This window comes from Elgaria multicarinata, chromosome 17 (genome assembly GCF_023053635.1).
Source record: "Elgaria multicarinata webbii isolate HBS135686 ecotype San Diego chromosome 17, rElgMul1.1.pri, whole genome shotgun sequence".
Classification (NCBI taxonomy): Eukaryota; Metazoa; Chordata; class Lepidosauria; order Squamata; family Anguidae; genus Elgaria; species Elgaria multicarinata.
Genome location: NC_086187.1, coordinates 28,197,469 through 28,213,882, shown reverse-complemented (window position 1 = coordinate 28,213,882; position 16,414 = coordinate 28,197,469). Strand labels below are relative to the sequence as shown.

Sequence of the window (16,414 nt, the reverse complement as noted above, 5' to 3'; positions counted from 1 at the left end):
ACAATATTAGAACAGTCTGAGTGGAACAACCCTTTAAAATATGTATTTTCTTTCTATGTTCTCTTTATTGTATTTATTATGATTATTGTAAATATTGTAAGCTAATAAAGATGACTCTAGGAAGCAAGCGTGGGAGGGACCTGGCCAGCACCACAGAGAAGACCTTTTCTCTAGTAGCCATCTACCTGGCTTCTGAAGGAGGGGTAGCCAGAAAAGGGTGTCTGGTGACGACCTTGGTCATTGGGTTCATGTGGCAAAGATGGTCCGTCAGTTACTGAAATCTCAAGCCATTTGCCCCGTGCTCTCTTTCCTGTGAATTCCAGAGGGGCTTCCATGGGACACCTGGTGGTCTCCCATCCAGGCCCTGATCAGTTCCAAGCATTTAACTTCGACAGTGTACAGCACTGGATGCTCACTTTCTATTTGAGGTATTAAGCATTGCAACAAATATGCTTAACATACAACACTGTTGAATCATTATTTTCCCATTCAAGCTCGAAAGTAGCCAAGCGTTTGCCTTTGCACCTTGTTACCCTTGCCTGTCCCCAAACGAAGTCTGAAATAGAACCCTGATCTGGATGTGTCCTAATTCTGTAGCAAACAGTCCCAGGAGGGAAACACCGTCCAAGAGGAGATTGCACCATCTCTCTCTCTCGTTCTCTCTCCCTGTTCCTTTGTTTGAATCCATTTAACCTGACCTGACATCTCCCCATGTGATTGTACACATTCAGCGGCAGCACAGATGCTGCTGACCCACACGGTGACCCTGAGCGAACGTTGCAAGGAGAGCCGGTTACGTTGTGCCACCCAGAGTGGGTGTGGGGCCGGTGTTGCAGCTTCTGTTCCAGGGCACAGTGCTGCGGGGGTCTCTAGCCTTTCCTTCCATGCTTGTTGCTCGGAGCGCAGCAGCGAGGGTCTCGCCAACCTGCATTGCAGCTCTGAGAAAGATGTGGCTGCGTTGTCAGATTGTCTGCTGCGATTTTGGTTGTTCAACGAGATCCTCTCCAGCAAGCCTGTGGGGGCTGGTTTTCCTAACCCATGCCTCTCCTCTTTCCACAGAGCCCTTCAGCGCCTCTGTCTGGGTGATGATGTTTGTGATGCTGCTCATTGTGTCAGCCATTGCGGTGTTTGTGTTTGAGTACTTCAGCCCCGTGGGCTATAACCGGAACTTAGCGCAAGGGAAAGGTACGGCTTCATGTTCCGCTCGCAGCGCGAATGAGGCTCTGTTCAGCTTGCTCACTCTTCTCTCTCTCTCTCTCTCTCTCTCCCTCTCCCCCCACCCTGAACCTCCTTCTCTCCTTTTTCTTCCTGGGAAACAATTAGAGAACATACAATGGAAGTTGTACAAGTGGCGCATTAATGTGCGGCACTCAATTAACACGCTGCCGTTTTGCGTGAATGGCAGCATTGTAATCATGCTCATTGAGTGAGACAAGTGGATTCTTCCATGCAAATATAGAGATGGGTTCCAGAGATCAGGTTCTGCCATTCACCGGCCTCTTTGGATGCCTCCACGGCTTTCAGAAGTAGAGCTTTTTGAAGTCTCTCTCTTCACCCGGTGCCAGAAGATGTACTCATGTCCACCAACTTAGATGAATTTAAAGGGTGGGTAGATAAGGAGGATCAAGCTATCTATGGCTTCTAGTGATGATAACTGAATGGATCCTCTAGGTTTAGAGGCCATATAACTCTGAGCACTAGCTCAGAGGAAATGGGAGAGGCATGTTTCTCTCATGCCTTGCTCATGGGCTTCCCATTGGGTCATCTGGGTGGCCGCTGTGGGGAACCGGGTGCCCAACAGTGGTTCAGGCTGGGGCTTTGGGGTGAAGGTGCTGCCCAGCACAGTCATTGGACAGTGACATCATCAGCCTACCATGTTGATCAGTGGTTAGATGTGTGTACTATGCAATGCTTCTTCCTCCCCACATAATAATAATAATAATAATAATAATAATAATAATAATAATAATAATAATTTTATTTATTTCTTACCCACCTCTCCCTCTGGATCAAGGCAAGGAACAACACTGAACACAAAAATACTGTTAAATACATAAAACTGATTAAAAACATATAAAACCAATCCATTATTAAAATCTTAAAATCTTTTAAGACATCTTAAAATTCGACTGGGTAGGCCTGCCAGAAGAGACCAGGCTTCATAGCTTTTTTAAAATTCAGAAAGACTGTTACGTTGATGAATCTCTCCTGGCAAGTCATTCCACAAACTGGGAGCGGCAGAAGAAAAGGTCCTCTGGGTAATACCTGTCAGCCTTGTTTTTGTTGGCTGGAGTAAATTCTTCCCAGAGGACCTGAGTGTGCGGGGCGGATTGTACGGGAGAAGGCGATCCCGCAGGTAGCCTGGACCCAAACTATGTAGGGCTTTAAAGGTGATAACCAACACTTTGTACTTCGTCCAGAAACTAATTTGCAGCCAGTTAAGTGATTTTAGAGTTGGTGTAATATGGTCCCCCCTAGGTGTACCGGCAACCAACCTGGCTGCCCTATTTTGAACTAGTTGATGTTTCTGGACTAGGCACAAGGGTAGCCCTACGTAGATCGCATTGCAGAAGTCGAGCCTCGAAGTTACCAGCGTGTGCACTACTGTCTTTCGGTCTTCCAACTCTAGGAAGGGGCACAGCTGGCGTATCAGCTGAAGTTGATAGTAGGCCCTCTTCTGATTCAAAGCATAAGGGCCTGGTTGGCCTAATTCCATGTAAGAACATGATTGGTGCATCTAATGTCCTAGACTAGGGGACTGCAAAAACTTTCTGTCCCTCTCTTGTTTTTTGTTTTTTTTTGGTAATTTCTGATATATTGCCTTTATCTCAGGAGCTCAGAGAACATCCATAATAATTTATCACTGCTCCGCTTTTGGCTTCTTACGGGTCCTCAGAGCTCTTATTCGTTTTTCTTTTTTTGTCTTGCCTGAGCCAGACGCCAGTGTGCAATTGCATTTATTTATTGCATGGTATCTTTTTCAGGCCACCCTGAATCAAAGAAGTGCAGCATCTTCTCAGAAGCCGGAGGGTGTTAGAGATGAGGTTGGAAATTAAGATGATAGGAAAGGGAGGTTTTGGCTGAAATGCGGGTATAAAGCATCCTTCCCTGACAGGTTGCTGGACGAGTCCAGGATCTAATGCAATAGTGTTTACTATGCATCAGTGCTGACTTATGGAACGGTTCAGGCCCCACCTTTATTCATGAGATCGCTTGTGATGCTTAAGACAACGGGCGACTGCCAGGCCTTTGCCGTGATGGGTTCCTCAGTGCAGGATCTGACCCTCCAGGGAGCTTTTTTACTTTGGTGAGATCCATCAAGGCTCTCCTTCTGCGTAGGGTTGTTTCTGCCCTCACCACCCCTAAAGGGCCTCTAAAGCAGGCGTCTCAAACCTCTTACAGCTTGAGGGCCAAATTTAATCTTGGCAAAACTCTTGAGGGCTGCATTCCAGTGGCAGGCCCCTCCCCAAAGGGGAAAATGGGGAAAGGCCAAGGGCATAAAGGCAGTGTCAAAATACCAGCCTGTTTGAGCTTAAGGCTCTTATTGCCGGTGACGAAGCCTTAGGACAGGCTGTTCTAAGGGCCGGAGGGGCCCCACACAAAACCCAGGGAACTACTGAATGATCAGCAGTCAGGGCAAAGGGGGTGGGGGGTGGCCATTTGAGGTGGTGATGACACGATGGGTCATTTGTATCTTACAAATGGTTGGAATTTGCATTAGCAGCACTATTAGGATTGGTGTAATGCTTTAGATCCTCTGGCACCCTTCCAGCCATATCTCCGATGTGTATGTTTAATTAAGGACATCTGTCAAAACAACACTGTTGTAAAGCATCAGAGGTCTTGGACAAATGCCTCTGGCAGCAGGGCCCTGGCTCCTTCCCCCTGTGCCCCCAGGGCGGCTTGCCAGCCAAGGTTACTGCTACCCTGATCTCTACTCTACTGCACGTGACTGCAGAGCCTCCTGGAGCTATTAGGCAGAATAAGCACATAAGAATAGCCCTGCTGGATCACACCCAGGGTCCCTCTGCTCCAGCCCTGTGCTCACCCCATGGCCAACCAGCTGTTGGCCAGAGACCCATGAGCAAGACAAGGTGCAACAGTGCCCTCCCGCCCATGTTCCCCAGCTACTGGTGCACCCTCCCTTTCCTAGAAAGAGTCCAAAGCATCTAACAAGTAATTGATTCCATCTGACAATGGAACCAGCTACCTAGGGAGGTTGTGGGCTCTCCCACACTAGAGGCCTTCAAGAGGTAGCTGGACAACCATCTGCCAGGGATGCTTTAGGGTGGATTCCTGCAATGAGCAGGGGGCTGGACTCCATGGCCTTGTAGGCCCCTTCCAGCTCTGCTATTCTAGGATTCTAGGATTCTATGATCATGTCAATGAATACCCAATGGAGCTAACAGTTGATGTTCTTTGTGTCCACAGATCCCCACGGCCCCTCTTTCACCATCGGGAAGGCGGTGTGGCTGCTTTGGGGTTTGGTGTTCAACAATTCTGTGCCAGTTCAGAATCCGAAGGGGACCACCAGCAAAATCATGGTGTCTGTCTGGGCTTTCTTTGCCGTCATCTTCTTGGCAAGCTACACAGCCAACCTGGCCGCCTTCATGATCCAGGAAGAGTTTGTCGACCAGGTGACGGGCTTGAGCGACAAGAAGGTGAGCGAGGGTCCTTTGATCTCTGCTTTCTCCCCTCCTCATGCCTACTGCAGAGCGGTTTCAAGTCAGGGAAAAGGGGAGGGCCTGGAACCCACTGGCAGAGCCCTTGCTTCACTTCCTGAAGGGACCCGGTTTGATCCCTGTCCTCTCCAATTAAAAGGATATTGGGATATCAGTGCTTGGAAAGACTCACCTCTCCACCTGAGATTCAAGAGACTTACCTCCACTCAAAGCCAAGGTGGAGCTGGATGGGCCCTTGGCTTGCCTCTGTCCCAAGCAGCTCATACTGATGAGTCTGCAATGCACTGGTAGAGCAGCTGCTTTACACCTCAAGGTTCTGGGTTCATCCCCTGGCATCTCTAACTGGGCTGGGGAAAGCTGCCCTTGGCCATAGTCCAGCCTGCTCTGCTGTCCGGAGTTGATGGGAGATGTAGACCATCGCATCTGCTGAACACCAATTCCTGGAGAGCTATAGACCCCTGAAAGAAGCCACTGCCAATCAAGAGGGGGTGGGCAATGTGTGGTTCTGCTGTCCACCCTACCCCCACCAAATTTGGAAGAAAACAAGGTATTCCTCCTCTGAGCAGGATTCTGCTTGGAAATTAGGCATGCACTCCCCACATGCCTTGTTTCTTTCTAAGACTGCTACCAGGGTGGCTGGGTTGCTGCTGCACCTGCAGATTCACTGGGGGCAATTACGGCAGGGTTGGGTGCCGTCCCTGGCGGTCTCTGGGTGGACAATATGGCCCCCCAACCTCTGGACATTGCCCTGCCCTGGGTTCAATGGACAAAGGGCTTGACTTGGCATCTGGCAACTTCATTTATTCATCCAGGTCCATGATGAGACCAAAATAAGGAACAGAAAAAAATATATATTCCCTGAAGCTCGGATGGTTGAAGCAGGGCTTCCTTGGAGCTCCTGATTAGTTTGTCCTTCCTTCATCTTCCCTTCATCCAGTTTCAACAACCGTATGCTTATTCGCCTCCATTCCGGTTCGGGACAGTCCCAAATGGGAGCACAGAGAGAAATATCAGGAACAACTATAAGGAGATGCATGCCTACATGGTCAAATATAATCAGAAAGGAGTGGAGGACGCTTTGGTCAGCTTGAAGACTGGGTAGGTGGGATTTTAGTTTCCTTCCACACCATCTATTCAGGCTCATTTCCACATCAAGATTGCATTCCCCACCCACCCACATGAAAAATTGTTCATATTTTTGTATGTGTTGAAATTTGTATTTGATGCATTTTTGTGTGCACTTTTGAAAATATATGCATTTTTGAAAGCAATATGTGAATGAATGAAGTGTTGTTTTGGGTAAAATCCAATACTACTTTGAGTAGACCCACTGAAATGAATGGGACTTAAGTCCCTTTCATTAATGCTCCATACTGCAGCAAATAGCATTCCAGTTCTTGTTTAGATTCAAGAAGTGTGAATTTAGTACGTTCTCATTGAAATGTGAACCAAACGAATCTTGTCACCCATTGCCGTCTTTCGCACATCCAGTGTATCCATGGTGAGGAATATGCAACCTGCCCAATCAGATTAGCAGTTGTCTGGAGGGTACTAGCAGAAGGCTTGGCTGTCTCACCTCTAGGGATGTTGGAGAAGTTTGCAATGAATTCAGATGACATCAGGAAAACATCCTGATGGTTAGAGCAGTACAACAATGCAACCAATTACCTAGGGAGGTTGTGGGCTCTCCCACCCAAGAGGCCTTCAAGTGGCAGCTGGACAGCCATCTGTCAGGGATGCTTTAAGGTGGATTCCTGCATCGAGCAAGGAGTTGGACTTGAAGACCTTATAGGCCCCTTCCAGCTCAACTATTCTATGATTCTGTTTCCTATGAACCCACCCTGTGGATTCCACAGCAGACCGTCTTTTCCCAAATCACACGTTTTTTTCATTTGATGGGGCAGGGGAATTGCCCTAATTCACATTAGCACTAATGCACATTGGCAGTAATTCACATTAGCATTAATGCAGATTAGTACTAATTGACAGTAACTAATGTGCATTCGTGCATTTATAGAAGTGTCCGAATGTGCATTTGTGCTAATGTGAAAAAATCTGATTCTGTCAATGAGCGGATAATGGGGCAAAAGACGCCTGATAATCCGCAATACGCAGATGGAATGAATTGGATGAAATCTGTACATCCCTACTTGCCTCTCCCTCTGTTTCAGCCTGATGGAACCTAACCATAGAACAGCATGAATTAGGATGAGGCCGGAAAGCTGTTCCTGTGGCATCCAGTGTGAGGCTGCAGAGCAATGAAACCCACCCCTTGGTTCCAGGGCCGTCAGCTCCGTCCTCTCGACAGCATGGGCTATTCATTGCTGTTGACACTTTCCCCGCTGCTGCCACCTTCCCTTTCTAAGTGATTTCTCAATGTGGACATCCCAAGGTGTCTTCATTGCTTCCCTTGACGGACACCTTCTGCAGCAGATGGTGCAAATCACCTGTCATGTACCGTATTACCGTGATCAATATCTGACAAGTGCTATGTACTCCGAAGGGTTTGGGTTTGGGTCCCGGTGAGCCAAGGAATGGCTGAGAGGCAAGGGAAACGCAACACTCCATCAGGCACAGATGTCGAGAGCGTTTTGGAAGTTCTGCGGAGTTTTTAAAAATCTTTTTTTAAAGCCAATTCTGCAAAGAGAAATCCCAAGCCCTGCAACTGGAAATAAATGACACAACCTGGAAAACATCAGGCGAGGACTGCTGGAAACGGTCCTTCAAGGCCTCTTTCTAAGAACGTCCAGCTGAATTTTTAAGAATTTAACTTCCTTCTGCAAGTGATGAGTTCCACTTGGAATCAGCAGAGACCTAAGCACCCCACTGGATTTTGCCCAGAGAGCTGGGAATCAGGAAAGGTTATCATTGCCCAGGCAAAGTCCCAGGCTGAACAGGAAGCTTTTCTAGTACTTCCTGTTGAGGAGAGCCAATGGCTACTCTCGGTGGGTAGAGTCACTCCAATAGCAAGCCATCTTTTCAGGACTTGGTGACTTGTGCCTCTCCAGATGTTGCTGGACTTCGACTCCCATGATCCCTGATCAATGGCTGGGGCTGATAGGTGTTGGAGTCCAACAACATCTTGAGAGGCACAGATTTCCCATCCTTGGTTTATTGCTCAGAGAGATATTCGAGCACCACATGGAGTGATAGTGATGCATGTATCCAAGAGCATCAGATGGCTGCAGCTAGGTCAGCCCTGTTTTCGAGGCCCAAGTGCGAAATGCAGGCGCGAAGGCTGAGCCGGACACTGCTGAGAGGGCCTCAGGTTCAAGTCCATCACAGGATGACACACAGGCTGCCTCACGTAGATGAGTCTGGGGCAGTGTTCGTTCCATGCAGAAGTGTGTGTTTGGTAACGCTGAGGGGGGAAAATGATACAAAAGGCACAGAAGGAGCCGAACGCTGCAGCACAAACTACACACAGGCCAAATCTGGGACTGAATTTGGGCACCATCCCAATTAACCTGGAATTCAGGCGGTGGAACAGTCAAGCAGCCTTTCCTGGGACCCTCCAGGTGTTTTGGACTTCAGCTCCCTCCAGCCCCATCCAGCATGGGCAGTGGTCAGGAATGCTGGGAGTTGAAGTCCCAAAGATCTGGGGGGAACCAGGCTGGTTGAGGAATGGGATTGCGGGAGGAGTTCAGCTCTTCCTGAAATATTCGTCTTCCTCGCTTCTGCGCTGGACACTTTTTTTTGCCATTGGCAGCCTGGCCCTTGGGCCGAAAAACGAGCTCAGCGCCAAGAAACGAGGCAGTATTTTGTCAGGTGTTCAATAATGCAGCATCGGTGAGAATCCCTGTCTTTGTCGCTTCATGAAAATAAAGGGGAACAGAATTCTTCCAACAGATAACAACCGGCACGTCCCTCGTATCTGCGGTTCGCGTTCTTGTTCTGTGAGCTTGGCTGCTGCCTGCGTTTCTTTCCGGCTGACGAGGCCGGTGAAAAAGGGAGCTCCCTCTGCAAGTGCGAAAGGAGGCGTTTGAAAGCATTCTCCGAGTCTGTTGCGATCCGGCTACTACAGTGGGTAGCTTTTGGTTCTGCACGGAGCTGTTTCCCCCCCCCCCGCCCCACTCTGCTGTTGTCTTGTGTGTCTCTCTGCAGGGATATGAAATTTTGACAGATGAGGCAGGGAACTGGAGATTAGAAGCAACGCAGAGAACACTTTTCCTTGTCTGTGGCTTGGGGTGGTGGTGGTGGTGGGGAGGGCTCCCCTTGCGAAGCGGTCGCTGTTGCTTCAGCAAGGGAGGGGGAGAAGTTAATCGTTTCAGCTGGTAACTTTGGAAAACACTTTGGAAAACACACACACACACACACACACACACACACACACACACAGAGGTTTCTAACATGGTTGTTTAGGAGAGGGAGGAACACGAATACTATTGAGTAATTCTATATTACCGTTCCTTTCTTCGGTGCCACTTATGATGGCCCAATGAAGTAGAGCAGTATCGTTATCATGTTGCTGTTGAGTTTATCGTTGAAAAGAGATTTGAATCCAGGACTTTTCACTTCATGATTATTTATTTTATTTATTTATTACACTTATATACCGCCCCCTCCCCCCCCTAGCCAGAGCTCTCTGGGCAGTTTACAGAAATTCTAAAATTAAGACAAAAAACAAGTCTACAAAATTTTAAATTTTAAAACACAGAACATACACACATAAAGCATTAAAAACCGTTAAAAAAATAAACAAGTGGGTGATTAAGATGTGCCGCCATATGCCTGGGCAAAGAGGAAAGTCTTAACCTGGCGCCGGAAAGATAGCAGCGTTGGCGCCAGGTGAGCCTCGTCAGGGAGATCATTCCATAGTCTGGCGGCCACCACTGAAAAGACCCTGTCCCTCGTTGCTTCTTTGCCCCTGGTCTCAAACAGTGCAATCCTGTATATGTCTACTCAGAATTAAGTCCCACCAAGTTGAATGGGGCTTATCTATAGGGGTGTGCACGGACCCCCCAATCCGCCCCACGGGCCGATCTGAAAATTTCGGATCGGCCCACTCCGCTCCGCCCATAGTCCGCTCCTCTTCGCCGTGGAGCTCCGGCTCCGAATCAGAGCTCTGCAGTGGAGGGGAGTGGCGCCAGGTAAGGCCCCCCTCCCTCCTCTCCCACCTCGATCCTCCTCGCAACGCTCCGCTGGCCCCCCAATCCTCTTCGCCTCCGCTTTAAGGGGAGGCGAAGCACCCCGCTCCGCTTCTAATTCGCAGGTCCGATTAGAAGCGGAGCACATCCCTACTTATCTATTTTATTTATTTATTTATTTATTTATTTATTTATTACCTTTTCATACTGCTCTCAGGGCAATGCACAATTAAAAACCATAAAATATAGCAACGTCGCGGGTCCATTGAAGTTCTTTCTCCCTACAGCAGCTAAGGGAAGATCATGATGCAGGATATGAAGGCAGCAACCATCTCCCACTATTTCTCCCGCGAAACTGGCAGTCAGTGGTAGACTGTTTTGGGACCTGGAGGTTTTATTTAGCTGGCTTGTACCATTGAACCAGAAAGGGGGCAGCTCCCTTGTTCTTGTCGGTGGAAAGTCTGCGGACCATTTTTTCTTCCCTGATGGAAATTCACCATTTTGTGTTTTATCCACTGTCAAGTATTGTTAACCATATTATGACTGTAATAAAGCAGAAAAATGACTCTGCATGGAACTGACAGTATGCCATACATTTTGAGTTATGGATGCAGTAACTAAAAAATGGTCGGTTGGTCTTTGTGTGTTGGGGGTGGTGTGTGTGTGTACGCGCGGGAGGGGGGGAAGCATTCATGTATTTTAAAGCATGTATATTATTTTATTCTCATCATGATAATTTACTTCCAGCCCAGGGAGGAAGCCTGGCTGAATAGGTGCGTTTTCAGGAGATGTCTGAAAGAGGTCACATTTCTGCTTCCCGAACTGCAGGAAGGGAGGGTTTTCCAGAGGGGTGGGTGCCATCACAGAGAAATCTCCCAGTCGGACACTGCTCAATTTGTGCAGATCGCCAATCTGATCACTGTTTGACTCACACAAATCTCCCAATCGGGCAAAGCGAGTAGCGGACGCAAACCTGGACTGGAATTGGCCATGAGCCGAGCGGCAAGACAATGTTTGGAGAATCTAGCCCTCTTGAACATCGCTAGTTTGCGCATTCCTAGCCCTGGAATCGTCCGAGAATCCAACACCCTGCTGGGATGGGAGAAGCAGCCAAGGTTTTTTTTAGCCTCTCTGCCCTCTTCTAGCACTTTTTCTTTTGCGCTAGCTTGGCCTTTGAACTCCTCTAGCTGAATCACATGCTGAGTACAGGAACTTTGGATATTCTTGAGCTGCAGCCCATCCTCTTCCTTCCCTGCGCCCTCCTTCTGCATCCTCATCCCAAGACCAGACCTCAGACCTCAGGAAAAGAGTGGCCAGAGAGCTTTTTGCTAATATATATATTTACTGCTTTTCTGTACCGCACGATAGCCCAAACTCTCTGGGCGGTAGACAAGAGCAGCTGAATTTCAGTTCACAGTGATTCGAAAGTGCAAAATTAGGTACCTTCACATTAAAACGTGAACTGAACAAATTTCTACTCCATCCTTTCACACAGGCAGATATGAGGAGAGATGCTCCATTGAGTATTTGGGTCCCAAGCCACTTAGGATTTTAAAGGTAAATCCCAGAACTTTGAATTGAGAAGGTTCTACTCTTAAACGCACTCTACAAATAATTTTAGAGAGACAGATAGATAGATGGTTCCTAGAAGCAAATCAACAAGCAATGCAGTTCTCTGAGCGATGTGTCCTGACCTGGCAGTCCCAGTGAAATTCTGACATCTGAATTCTGTGCCTATTGAATCTTCTGAGTTGTCGTCCTGGGCAGCCCCACGCAGAATCCACTGCAGGGATCCAAAGAGTACATAGAACCTCCAAGGGCAGAGGCAGTCTGTCTTTGACAATCAGACACTGGACAGGGCCCCTGGCTTCACACACTGCTGGTCAGCTCTCCATTGGGGCATTTGTCCAGCCACTGTGGGAAATGGCGTTGAGCTACCCAGACCTTTGGCCTGATCCAGGAAGGTAGGTCATATGGGGAGGAGGTATCATTGGCTCTATTTTATTCTGCAAAACCCAAAAACAAAAACAAAAGATGTTTACAAATGTTGTTTAGGTCAGGCTGGCGGAGGGAGGGAAAGATGGCAGCCATTTGTCACTTACGGTAACTACGAAGGTTATTTCTATACCGTCCACTTCATTATAACAGACAGAATGAGTTCAGATCAATATATCAGGCATAAGAAAAAGCACAGAGTATAGAAAGATAGATTGCAAAATGATTTTCTTGGACAATATTTATAGATCGGGGGAAAACAGGGTGTTCTCGGCACACTGCATTCTTATGCATGCCTCTGGGGCAGCAATCCTTGATTGCCATTGCAGGACAGCAAGATGAACATGAGAAGAAGCCTGATGGATCAGACTAAAGGTTCATCTTCTAGACCAAGGGTGCTGAACCTCAGGCCTGGGGTCCCAATCTCTCCCTCCAGAGTTCCGCAAAGGGCCACGCTCCCTCCCCCTTCCCTTGGCCCCTCCCCCATTCCTCCAACTGACAATCACTTGGCAGTTCCCTGGGTTTTGGGCTGTCGGCTTCCTCATTCCACAAGGGTGACGTGTCCTTCTTAAGGCTTTGTTAATGGTGCTGAGAGCTTCAAGCTAAAAGTTCCTGGCAGTTTTGTGGTTGGGAACCTGCCCCTTTTTGTCTCAATTAAGCTAAATTTCAAGACTTATCCAGCCTTATGTTATAGCAATTTAGGTGCTATCACAACACCTTCTGCAGTGCTTTCTCCAAATTAATTCATATTGCTTCTATTGATCTGAGTTGTAAACACCTTGAGGCAGGGACAGGGGCTTATCTGAGCAATTTATCTGTTTATTGTGATATTGATATGCTGCTAAATATAATACAATCACCAAATGGTTATCATACCCTACACAAGGCATTTATTGTGCACTTGTCATTTCCTATTCATGGTGGTTCATATAGGTTCTTTAGATGACACTGTGACCTTCCAGTTTCACTTCTGTTTTTAAACATCACCTTTGGTGAGGTGTTTTTTGTTCTTTGTTTTTTTAGAGCAGGGAAAATGTGATATTATTGGTGAAAGCAAAAGAGCATACTTTTCCCCTCACTTGTGTAATTGTGCTTTTCTGCTGTACTGCTGTGCCACCTAGAGGTTATGTAGTGGAAAAGCAGCAATGGAAAGTTTTCCCGTGTAGTGCTCGGACCGTAATTCTGGGACAAAACCAAAAAGAACAGCTTCATGTAGAAAAACTCTTTATTTCAATTTTTTTTTAAAAAAAAAATTGTTTCTGGTGTAAAGCATCATGCATGTTGACGAAGCTTTATTAATGAAGCCATAAGAATGACGTACAAATACGTATCACGAAGCACATCATCACAGCCTCTGAGGAGGCAAAGCTCTGCTCTAAACAGCCGTGCGTTTTTGCTTTTTTCCTCTTGTCCCCAAGTGTCACCCTGGCAAGGAAAAGGCAAGACAGTCAGAGGTACCACACGAAGGAGTAGTGGCTACATCGGAGGGCCTTTGAGTGATGTGACAGTGTCAGTTTGACTTACTATGGACCAATAACACAGAACACTCTGAAGACACACACACACACACACACACACACACACACACACGAGAGAAGCAGTCTGCATGAAAGGTGCAGCCGAGCTCCGTTTGTCAAAATGCATTAATGGCGCTGTGAAGACACGGCGCTTGGCTCTTTCGTCAGTTACCCTGGCTTGTATTAGAGCTGTGCAGAAATTTCTCAGGAGACATTTTTCCGAGAACATGCTGGAGATTATTCTTTTCCTTGCCCTTCCCCTAGGAAAAAAAGCCGCTTGGCCGAATTTTCTCTGAATATTCGGGATGGGCAAATCTGTCAGTGTTGCTTCCTCTGAGATAGAGCCAGTGTGGAAAGAGCAACCTTAAAGGGGGTAAAGGGGGCGGTTCTGTGGGTGGGGAGGGGAGGAGACCACAGAGGCCAGGATATGAGCTATCCTGAGGCCTCTCCAGCACCCTTCCTTACCCGTCCGAAGCACAGTCATAAGAACATAAGAAGCACCCTGATGCTGGATCAGACCAAGGGTCCACCTAGGCCAGCAGTCTATTCACATAATGGCCAACCAGCTGTCAACTAGGGACCAACAAAGCAAGACATGGTGCAACAGCACCCTCTCACCCATGTTCCCCAGCAACTGGTGCAGACAGACTTACTGCCTCGAATACTGGAGATAGCACACAACCATCAAGGCTAGTAGCCATTGATAGCCTTTAGGGCAGGAGGCCAAGGAGGCCAAGATCACCTCTGCAGTTCCTCTTGCCTTGCATGGGATGGTCAGGAGCCTCTGAGGTGAGGGTCTTCCAGTCATTGAGTATTTATTTGATTTATACTCTACCTTTGGACTACAAATTTATTTATTTATTTATTTATTTATTTATTTATTACATTTTTATACCGCCCAATAGCCGAAGCTCTCTGGGCGGTTCACAAAATTGTCACTCAATGCATCAAACAATCAATCAAACAAACAAGGCAGGTTATAAATGTAAATATAATAAATACATAAATTTAAAATAGATTAAAACAATAAAACACATTAAAGTAGAATCAAAGCATAATATTTATGGAATAAAAACAGAACCCAACCCACCAGTCCCATTTACAGGCCAAAGGCCTTCTTGACCAAGGTGGTCTTTGCCTGCCAGTGGAAGGATAGCAGAGAGGGAGTGACATTAGCCTCCCTTGGGAGGGAGTTCCACAGCCTGGGAGCGGCCACCAAAAAGGCCCTCCCTCGGATAGCCAGTAAACATACCTCTGAAGGTGGTGGCCTTGAAAGAATGGCCTCTCCAGAAGATCTGAAGAAGCGGGCAGGCACAAGTGGGAGAAGGTTGTCTTTCAGGTAGCCTGGTCCTAAGCCCTATAGGGCTTTATGGCTCATAACCAGCACTTTGAATTCTGCCTGGAAATAGACGGGTAGCTGGTGAAGCTGCTGTAACATGGGAAAGGGATTGGATAGGAAGGCTCCTTCTCTCGATGATACTGGGCTCAATGGACATTTAGTCTGCCTTACATAAGGCAGCTCCTGTTTCCCTTTCACAGTGTGATTCCTCTAACAGTGGTCTCTCTCTCCTTCCTCCAGCAACACAGCAAGTGTGGCTCCATCTTGAGAGAGAGAGAGAGAGAGAGAGAGACTCTTGCGAATCTCGCTGACTCCCACTTTGAAAAACTTTGTGTGAAAGATGTGTAATGAACACCGGGATTGTATCGAGCGTTGAAGCGATTTGTTTCTACTTTCTCTCTCAACGAGTCTTTTTATAAAGAGAGTTAAGCGACGCGGCCCTGTCAGGGAAATCTTATTTCCTCGCGCTGTGATGGATGGCTATGCGCTGCTCAGGCAACAGTGCCGATAACAGCTTTGGCACAGAGTTATGCAACTGCGGGGAAGACAGGATTTCATCTTGTCATGGCGCTCGTACTGATTTTTCTGTCCCCGGGATAGTATGCTCCGCTGCACCCGGTCAGGTTTTGGATTTGGGGCTCAGCACAGCTGTAGGGAGGCTGGCCCGGGGCCAAGCGCAGCATGCCGTGAATTGTGGGAAAGCAATGAACAGACGTTTACATTTGATCCAAATGGGAATAGCCACCAGTGGTGGGCAGGATCAGGACCATTCTTCATCGGGAGGAGTGTTCAGTCCTTGCCACTCACCATGGTTCTTTGAGAAATGGCTCTCGAGCTTTCCTTCCAGGGAAAATAGCATCTTTGGGGTGTTGCTGCTGTCATGGCCAGGACGTCAGTGGTGGTGGGGAGATAAAGAGAGAGACTGTGGCTATGGAGACATCTTTCTCCCTCTCCCGTAATTCTAGAACCCAATGGGGTCATCCCATGAAGCTGGTTGATGGGAGATTCAGGAATGATAAAAGAAAGGACTTCACACAAGCAGATATTATTATTATTATTATTATTATTATTATTATTATTATTATTATTATTATTATTATTATTGTTATTAATTTCATTTCTATACCACCTCATAGCTGAAGCTTTCTGAGGAGTTTACAACAATTCATAAACAGTACAATGATAGTTAAAGCATAGTTAAACTATGGAACTCACTACCACAAGACGTAGTGATGGCCGCCAATTTGGATGGCTTTAAAAGGGGGTTGGATAAATTCTTGAAGGAGAAGGCTATTAGCGACTACTATTCCTGATGGCTCTGTGATACCGCCAGGATCAGAGGCAGTAAGCCTATGTACACCAGTTGCTGGGGAACATGGGCTGGAGGCTGCTTTTGCACTTGTGTCCTGCTTGTGGGTTTCCTGTGGGCGTCTGGTTGGCCCCTGTGTGAACCAAATGTTGGAATGGATAGTCTGTTCCAGCAGGTCTTTTCTTATGTTCTTATGTTCACATGCTGTGGTGGCCCCAGTCCTGCGGACCTTCTCCTGCAATGGCTGTTTACACTGAAAAAAGCCATGCACCACTAACAGCTTTCTGTTTTAGCCCCGCAGTTGTTCATAGCAGGAGACTTCCAGTTTTCTTCCAGGTGACACTCAGAGCGCTTCTGCTCTGCTTGTATAGCCGTGTGAATGGTGAGGTCAAAATGCAGCAATTCCCGATTATCTGGGCATCTATCTCTGCAGCAGCTCGGGAAGAGACACAGCCCTCGACCTGCTGCAGAGACTTCCCTTGCTG

At 47.4% G+C, this 16,414-nt stretch overlaps 1 protein-coding gene across 1 annotated transcript in view; it reads left to right on the top strand.

The window, feature by feature from the left end:
• Positions 1-16,414, top strand: part of GRIN2A (glutamate ionotropic receptor NMDA type subunit 2A) — a 140,137-nt gene that overhangs the window by 107,550 nt on the left and 16,173 nt on the right. Inside the window, exons 8-10 of the mRNA XM_063143369.1 lie at positions 1,060-1,185; positions 4,432-4,661; positions 5,620-5,780. Of these exons, the coding sequence (XP_062999439.1) occupies positions 1,060-1,185; positions 4,432-4,661; positions 5,620-5,780 (517 nt within the window). The remainder of the gene's footprint in view (positions 1-1,059; positions 1,186-4,431; positions 4,662-5,619; positions 5,781-16,414) is intronic.